Source organism: Silurus aristotelis, assembly GCF_946808225.1.
Source record: "Silurus aristotelis genome assembly, chromosome: 21".
NCBI lineage: Eukaryota > Metazoa > Chordata > Actinopteri > Siluriformes > Siluridae > Silurus > Silurus aristotelis.
Genome location: NC_139594.1, coordinates 879786 through 889785, shown reverse-complemented (window position 1 = coordinate 889785; position 10000 = coordinate 879786). Strand labels below are relative to the sequence as shown.

Genomic DNA, 10000 nt, shown 5'->3' with positions numbered 1-10000 from the left:
CACACACACACTCCTACAGACCCGAGCAGAAACACACACACACACACACACACACACACACACACACACACACACTCCTACAGACCCGAGCACGAACACACACACACACACACACACACTCCTACAGACCCGAGCAGAAACACACACACACACACACACACACACACACACTCCTACAGACCCGACCACAAACACACACACACACACACACACACACTTCTACAGACCTGAGCGCACACACACACACACACACACACACACTCCTACAAACCCGAGCACAAACACACACACACACACACACACACACTCCTACAGACCCGAGCACAAACACACACCCACACACACTCCTACAGACCCGAGCACAAACACACACACACACACACACACACACACACACACTCCTACAGACCCGAGCACAAACACAAACACACACACACTTCTACAGACCTGAGCACACACACACACACACACACACACACACACACTCCTACAGACCCGAGCACAAACACACACACACACACACACACACACACACACACACACTCCTACAGACCCGAGCACAAACACACACACACACACACACACACACACACACACACACACACTCCTACAGACCCGAGCACAAACACACAGGGGTTCACAGCTACACACAGGCGCACAAAGCAACACTTATAAAAACTTACACAGACACACAGAAAACGTAAATAAAACAGAATGAAATGATTTGTAAATTTCATAAACTCATTTTATTCACAATATAAAAAAATGACAGTTAAAACTGAGGAAATTTACCATTTTAAAAATCATTAAAAGTAAAATCATAAAAGTCATTCTGAATCTAAAGTCTGAAACGCGTCTCATAAAAGTTGGGACGGAGCAAAAAAAGTCTTGAAAATGTGTGTTTTTGAAATTAAGAGTTAAAGAAACGTTTAGTAAATAATGAGGTTAATTGACAGCAGGTCAGATGATTGGGGTATAAATAGTATCTTAGAGTCTCTCAGATGTAAAGATGGGTGGAGCTTCACCAATCTGTTCAAGACTGTACGAACTGGGGAACAATTTTGGAATAATGTTCAACATCAAATTGTAAAACAACAAATCATTTACAGAACATGTCATCAAATGTTTTAAAGAATCTGGAGAAATCTTGAATGGACATTACGTCCTCCGGACTAAAGAGGAGAGGGACCATCTGACCTGAGATCAGTGCTCACATCTCTAAAGGTATAGGAACAGAGATAAGCAGAATTCACGATACAGTGGAACCTCGGAATTTTGGCGACCTTTTGATACGCCCCTTCCAACCCAGTAAAAACCCAAAGAACCCTAAATGAAATCGATTTAAATCAGTAAATAACACTATTTCACTCCATAACACTTAATTATTAGACTATTTTAATGAGATAAACCTTGATTAGAAATGTTAAACTAGCATTTTGAGCAGCTCGCGGTTGCTCACGAGCCGATCGGAATGAGAGTCGCCGGGTCGGAATGAAAGTCGCGAGCATGCGAGGTCGCGAGCGCTGAGGCCGCGAGCTCCGAGGTTCAACTGTACATGCATTTTAAATACGTATTCATGTGGGAGACTCCGGGAAAAGCCGTTGCTATTAAACATTGTTTACTTAATCGGCGTAATGGCAAAGAGTTTAAATAGACCAATTAATGGAAGGTTTGGAAAGAAATTTCATGCCTTATAAAAGTATTTAGTATTTTTTTAAAACAAAAATACAACAGTTTATTTAGATGAATGTGCAGCTGCTGTATTTTGTAGTTTAGTTTGATATTCCTAAAGTTAAGGTAATTGGGATTTTATTTTCAAATACATTTTGACGTACCTTTTGCCCGACCCTGTATGGTGGTGCATTAGTGCCTGTGGAATGTGCATTTTGGAAAGGTTCCATCAGTGCTGAATGCAATATACAGGTTTTAGAGCAACACATGATTCCATCCAGAAAACATCTTTTTCAGGGAAGATCTTGCAAATTTGAGTTACATGTATGGCATTTGGCAGAGACCCTTATCCAGTATGACTTACATTTATTTCATACATCTGAGCAGCTATGGGGTTAAGGGCCCTGCTCAAGGGCCCAGGACAGTTCAATGGCTGGGATTTGAACTCATGACCTTTTGGACTCAAAGTCCAACACCTTAAACACTAAGCTACAACCTCCTTATCTATTACAATAGCATGACTTCATAGTAGAAGAGTGCGGGTGCTCAACTGGTCTGCCTGCAGTCTCGTCCTTTCACCATTTGAAAATATTTGGTGCATCATGAAACAAACACAACAAATTAAAATGACTTTATTCTTTCCATAAAATTTTATAACTTCTCATTTTAAACATTTGATATGTTTTTTGTTCTATTGTGAATAACGTAAGGGTTTATGAGATATGAAAATCATTGCATTCTGTTTTTATTTACATTTTACACACTGTTCCAACTGCACATTTTATACAGACACAATGATGATGATGGTGATGATGATGATTATAATGATGATGGTGGTGATGATGGTGGTGATGATGATGATGATGATGATGATTAGGGGTACAGGAGGCTGAGTGTGGACATCGAGGCGATGAGAGATATGAGGAGGGAAGTGAGAGACAAGTGGAAGATGATTCTGGAGAATCTGGGTGAGTGTGTGTGTGTGTGTGTGTGTGTGTGTGTGTGTGTGTGTGTGTGTGTGTGTGTGTGTGTGTGTGTTTACCGTGATCCTTTGAGGTTATTTGTGTTATTGGTTTATTAAATGATGGCTACATCCTGCTCTCTGATTGCTCAGGCTTCATGCAGGAGGCAGAGTCTCTGCTGACGGTAAATACGAGTGCGTCGTATGACAGGATGAAGAACGCAGCGACGGCTCGGAGCCTGTTACAGACTCTTCACTCTGAGACGTCCATTTTCCACAGCAAGGAGGCTCCACCTGAGAGATACCTGTTCATCCTGGTGAGACTAAAGAGAGCAAAAGAGAGAGAGAGCGAGCTGTTGGGGTTTAATTAACACTTAACAGCTAACAACTAAAAACTACCAAGGCGTCTGTGAGAACAGGAATCTGGGGAAGGTTTTCTTCAGCATTTTAAACACAAGAATTCGAAATGAAACACAACGTGAGTCGTGAGTAAACGTCAAATCAGCTTTCTCCCAAAATGCCGCACATCTGTTCATATTTTTACAACATAAACACTAATTGATAAATAAGTACATTAAAACAAACAACACACATCTTTGCTTGTTCTATTGATTTTAAGAGAACATTGGATTCAGACTGGCATGAAGGATTCTACTTAAAACTTATTCACAGCAGAATGAAGGGAAAATTCTATGATTTGATCAAATGTACACATCCAGCCGATGTGCTGTTAGACTTTTTAAACTGAAGAAGTGAATTTCTGCCCCAGGGGCGTGGCGTGAGACAGAGCTGCAGTTTAAACCCCACCCTCTATAATAGAGAAGGAAAAGTGTCTTCTCTACACAGATGACCTGGTTCACCTTTCCACCACTAAAGAGGGACTTTAGGACTTCATTTATCAATAGAGCTACATCACACAACACAGAGCTACATCACACAACACAGAGCTACATCACACAACACAGAGCTACATCACACAACACAGAGCTACATCACACAACACAGAGCTACATCACACAACACAGAGCTACATCACACAACACAGAGCTACATCACACAACACAGAGCTACATCACACAACACAGAGCTACATCACACAACACAGAGCTACATCACACAACACAGAGCTACATTACACAACATAGAGCTACATCACACAACACAGAGCTACATCACACAACATACAGCTACATCACACGACATAGAGCTACACAACATAGAGCTACATGACACAACACAGAGCTACACAACATAGAGCTACATCACACAACACAGAGCTACATCACACAACATAGAGCTACACAACATAGAGCTACACCACACAACATAGAGCTACATCACACAACATAGAGCTACATCACACAACACAGAGCTACATCACACAACATAGAGCTACACAACATAGAGCTACATCACACAACAAAGAGCTACATCACACAACAAAGAGCTACACAACAAAGAGCTACATCAAACATCATAGAGCTACATCGCACAACATAGAGCTACGTCACACAATATAGAGCTACATCACACAACACAGAGCTACATCACACAACATAAAGCTACATCACACAACATAGAGCTACACCAAACATCATAGAGCTACATTCCACAATATAGAGCTACATCACACAACATAGGGCTACATCACACAATATAGAGCTCCATCACACAACACAGAGCTATATCACACAAAATAGAGCTACATCACACAATATAGAGCTACATCACACAACACAGGGCTACATCACACAACATAAAGCTACATTACACAACATAGAGCTACACCAAACATCATAGAGCTACATCCCACAATATAGAGCTACATCAAACATCATAGAACTACACCACACAACATAGAGCTACATCGCACAACATAGAGCTACATCGCACAACATAGAGCTACATCAAACATCATAGAGCTACATTACACAATATAGAGCTACGTCACACAATATAGAGCTACATCACACAATATAGAGCTACATCACACAACATAGAGCTACATCACACAACATAGAGCTGCATCCCATAACATAGAGCTACATCCCACAATATAGAGCTACATCAAACATCATAGAGCTACACCACACAACATAGAGCTACATCAAACATCATAGAGCTACACTACACTACATAAAGCTACATCATACAATATAGAGCTACATCACACAACATAAAGCTACATCACACAACATAGAGCTACACCAAACATCATAGAGCTACATTCCACAATATAGAGCTACATCACACAACATAGGGCTACATCACACAATATAGAGCTCCATCACACAACACAGAGCTATATCACACAAAATAGAGCTACATCACACAATATAGAGCTACATCACACAACACAGAGCTACATCACACAACATAAAGCTACATCACACAACATAGAGCTACACCAAACATCATAGAGCTACATCCCACAATATAGAGCTACATCAAACATCATAGAACTACACCACACAACATAGAGCTACATCGCACAACATAGAGCTACATCAAACATCATAGAGCTACGTCACACAATATAGAGCTACGTCACACAATATAGAGCTACATCACACAATATAGAGCTACATCACACAACATAGAGCTACATCGCACAACATAGAGCTGCATCCCATAACATAGAGCTACATCAAACATCATAGAGCTACACCACACAACATAGAGCTACATCAAACATCATAGAGCTACACTACACTACATAAAGCTACATCATACAATATAGAGCTACATCAAACATTATAGCCCTACAATACACAACATAGCGCTACATCACACAACTTAGACCTACATCACACAACACAGAGCTACAGGGTGGTGTGTGTGTGTGTGTGTGTGTGTGTGTGTGTGTGTGTGTGTGTGTGTAGAGCAGTGTGTGCATGAATAAAGGAGTGTGTGTTAGCGGTTGCCACACGGGGTGTGTGTGTGTGTGTGTGTGTGTGTGTGTGTGTGTAGAGGACTGTGTGTTAGCAGTTGGGACACGGTGTGCTGGTGTGTGTGTGTGTGTGTGTGTGTGTGTGTGTGTGTGTGTGTGTGTGTAGAGAAGTGTGTGTTAGCGGTTGGGACACGGTGTGTGGGTGGTGTGGGTGTTTGTGTAGAGGAATGTGTGCGTGTATAGAGGAGTGTGTGTTAGCGGTTGGCAGATGGCGTGTGGGTGGTGTGTGTGTGTAGAGGAGTGTGTGTTAGCGGTTGGGAGGCGGTGTGCAGGTGGTGTGTGTGTGTGTGTGTGTAGAGGAGTGTTTTTTTAGTGGTTGGGACACGGTGTGCAGTGGTTGTGTGTGTGTGTGTGTGTGTGTGTGTGTGTGTGTGTGTGTGTGTGTGTGTGTGTGTGTGTGTGTGTGTGTGTGTGTGTGTGTGTGTGTGTGTGAAAGAATGTATCAGTCGAAGAGTTTTTCTCAAACTGCAAACAGTTTATTCATGACATAAATTTCGTGTGTGTAGAGAAGGAGCTTTCACAGATCAATACATATTTACATTGAAAAAACTGATAACGATTGTCAAAAAGGAAAACTCAGATGAAGACTAATAAACTGACATTTACAGCATGTAGCAGACGTCCGTGTCCAGAGCGACGTACAAAAGTGCTTTGAGTCTCAGTAATGAATAAATCTACACTGTACACTGGATTACACACTTAATATAAATCACACTACAACTCTACACTATAATTTTGAGTTTTTTATTTTTTGTATTTATTAATTTATTAATTTTTTTTTTTTTTTAAAGCAAATTTGCAGTGTTAGTTGAAGTATTTTAGGAAGATGAAGGTCTTCAGTCATCACTTGAAGATAGTCAGGGACTCTGCTGTACGGACATCTAGGGGAAGTTCATTCCACCACCTCGGTGCCAGAACAGAGAAGAGCCTTGAAGTGTACTTACCTCTCATTCTGAGAGAAGGTGGTACCAGTGGAGCAGTGCTGGAGGATCTCAGACAGCGTGGTGCAGTGCGAGATGTGATGAGGTCACTGAGGTATGATGGTGCTGGTCCATTTTTGGCCTTGTAGGCAAGCATCAGTGTTTTGAATCTGATACGTGCAGCTACTGGAAGCCAGTAAAGGGAGAGCAGCAGTGGGGTGGTGTGGGAGAACTTGGGCAGATTGAACACAAGTCGTGCAGCTGCGTTTTGGATCATTTGCAGTGGATGAATAGTGTTCAGGGGAAGATCTGCCAGCAGAGAGCTGCAGTAGTCCAGTCTCAAAATCACAAGAGTCTAAACAAGAACCTGGGCAGCCTGGTAGAGTGTGTTGTGTGTTTTACTATGAGTTTTTTTTTTAGCATTTGTTTTACTTTTATTTTATTTTAATGAACAGAATCCAGGTTGTGAGTTTTAACATAAATGGAGAAAGAGAACATGGAAAAAGAGCAAAGCTATATGAGCTCATTAAGCAGAAACGTGTTGATGATGTTATGCTGCAGGAGACCCACAACGACCACACAGTGACACTGGGTGAAGGAGTCTGGTGGGTTGGTAATTTTAAGCCACAACATGTTACTTAGTGCTGGTGTTGCCCTGCTTTTTACTCATAATTTTATTTATGTTTCTTACACTGCTGACTGCCTACACTTTTTATACAATGTGTTTTATTTTTCCAGTAGGCATCTCAGATCACTGCATGGTCCGGTGCACCATCAGTAAAAAGAATATTAAACCTAAGAGCAGCTACTGGTGTTTTAACACTGCACTTTTAGAAGATGCACATTTTAGAGAGTGGTTTTTTTATGGAATTGTTTTAAACTGGAGAAGCAGATTTTAACTCCCTACAGCAGTGGTGGGATTTAACTAAAGCACACGTCAAAGAATTGTGTTAACAGAACACTCTCAACATTACAAGAGACATTGCCAGATCTCTAAAAGCTCTGGAGATAGAGACAGTGGAACTCCAGCATTTGGAGGCCACAGAAAAATGAAGGGCATATTGAAGCCCTCAAAAATAAAAAAGCCAAAATGAACGACCTGCTGGACACTGCAGCACAGGGGGCGCTGGTCCACTCACACTTAAAAAATGTTACTGAGATGGATGCTCCTTCTAAGTTCTTCCGTTTAGAATAACAGAATGAACAGAAAATATTTATGCGTGCTGTGCGAACAGAATCAGGGGATCTCGTATCAGAGCCTTTTGAACCTCACCAGCAGATTTTCAGCTTCTACTCGAAGCTGTATAACAGCGAGAGGTCAGGGGCACAGGAAGAGAAGAAGAGCTTCCTCAAAGATCTGCCAAAGCTCTCAGAGTCATTGGCCAAAAAAATGGACAGGAAGCTGACACTGGCTTATCTTCAGGAGGCTCTCCCTGTGATGGTCTCCCTGTGGAGTTCGGGGCAGTAATAGGGCAGGATGGCCTGGAGGTCCTACAGGACAATGTGAGAGGAGGTCAGCTAGCTTCAAAGACTGGTCTGATTCTCCTAGACCAGGAAAAGGCTTTTGACCTGGTTGAGCATGAATACTTGTGGAAGGTGCTGGAAAGCTTTTGGTTCAACTCTGGTTTCATAGTCATGATGAAGGTGTTGTAAAGTGAAATTGAGAGTGTACTGAAGGTTAGTGGTGGTTTATGTGCTCCTTTTAGAGTGTACAGAGGCATAGGACGAGGCTGCTCACCTGTCAGGAACGTTGTACACGTGGGATCCCAGTCTGATATAAATGTTTTAAGTGATATTTTAAAAGACTTTGAGCAAAGGTTAACTGGGGAAAGAGTGAAGCAGTTTTTGTTGGGGAGTGGGAAGGTGGGCAGCCGACACGCCCAGGAGGCCTGGTGTGGAAAAAGGAGGTTTTAAATACATGGGAGTCTTCCTGGGGGGGTCATCAGTTTTTAAATAAACACTGGGGAGGCACTGTAGAGCACATCAAGACCAGACTGAGCAGGTGGAATTGGCTGGTTCCAAAGATGTCCTACAGGGGGTGAACGATGGTGATGAACAACCTGGCAGCCTTGTCTCTGTGTCACAAGCTGGCATGCCTGGATCCACTGCCAAACCTGTAAGTGAACATCCAGGCCCTGCTCCTGGACTTCTTCTGGGATTCCACAGTCTTCACTGGATTCCGCAGAGTGTCCAGCATCTGCCCAAGGAGGAAGGGGGCAAGGGCTGGTTCATCTCGCCAGCAGAGCTGCAGCCTTTCACCTCCAGTGTATACAGAGATTCCTAAACGAGCCCAGGAACATGGTATAGAGAACAGCAGCCAGTGGACTTTTGGTGGGAGGATTCGGACTGGACAGAACTTCTGTTTAACGGACACAGGCATGCTGGATTTACAAGCCTTTTACCACAGACTTTTTAAAATATGGACTTTAAAAAAAGCCAAATAAGTAAAAACTGCAGAACACTACACTGGCTGCTGGAGGAGCTCAGGTGCGACCACCCAGACTGTCCATAGCTTTGATCTCCTCACACTCCAGGAGCTGGTGAACGTCACCGGGACATGTATGGGACTCCGGTTCCTTCACATCACTAACCAGCTTCTCCACCGCTGGAGGTCTACACCAACAGCAGAGGAGCGAGTTTAACTGAAGGACTATAAGATCAGTGAGAGCGGTCCTGCAGAGGAGGAACCCTTTCCCCAGCTGGACATCGCTCCTGACCGGGAGATGAACTTCGGGACAGTGTTGGGGAAGCTGCTCTACAGGGCCTGTGTTGAGGTTTTAAATAAGAATAAATTGAGTGTGAGGGTGGACCCCCAGTGAAGAAATGTTCATGGTTTTAGTGCTAATATTAAACCAGAGTGGAGGATTTTACACTGCATCATCTCTGTAAACTCTTTTAATTTAAACCCTGATGTTCTACAGGACGGTCCGTTCTGTTTTTTACGCGTTTACTCACTGCTCCAGGTTTCAGTCACTGTTTGTGTTTTTAAAACGTATTTTAATTTCCTTTAATGTGAATTTACTCTTCAGTGTTTTATTCTTGGGTTTAAGTACATCAGGAGAAACAGGTTCATGTGCCAACTGATTAATTTTCTTTTTGGGGAGGAAAAAATGCCCACATACCTGAACAGAAAAGAACAAAGTGGCTCCTAACGCTGACTGTGATGCCTTCAGGATCTTCTCCAGACTGATGAAATCCAGGATTGTGGTAGATTTGAATGTGTAGGAGTGTGTGGTGGAGCTGGAGATGTTTGAGGATGTGTGGTGCTGTAATGAAGCTCTGCGTTCTGTGAAAGAGGAAAAATGCACTTTTACATCAGAACTGAACTAAACGAACCCAACAACCCCCAATCCCCCCCAATCCCCCCCCAATCCCCCCCTTTAACATTGTCTGATTTTATTGATCTTTTTATATTTTATTTATTTATTTATTAATTTAACTAATCCATCAACCAGATACCCTCTGCTATATAACATGACTTATCAACTAAATCTCTCT

At 42.4% G+C, this 10000-nt stretch overlaps 2 protein-coding genes across 2 annotated transcripts in view; one reads left to right on the top strand and one right to left on the bottom strand.

Moving 5' to 3' along the window:
- Positions 1–3018, top strand: part of LOC310716635 (melanoregulin) — a 22278-nt gene extending 19260 nt beyond the window's left edge. The window contains exons 3-4 of the mRNA XM_083523917.1: positions 2549–2639; positions 2786–3018. Coding sequence (XP_083380043.1) covers positions 2549–2639; positions 2786–3003 — 309 coding nt within the window. The 3' untranslated portion in view covers positions 3004–3018. The remainder of the gene's footprint in view (positions 1–2548; positions 2640–2785) is intronic.
- Positions 1–10000, bottom strand: part of LOC310716778 (suppressor of cytokine signaling 7-like) — a 192561-nt gene that overhangs the window by 31291 nt on the left and 151270 nt on the right. The window lies entirely within an intron of this gene.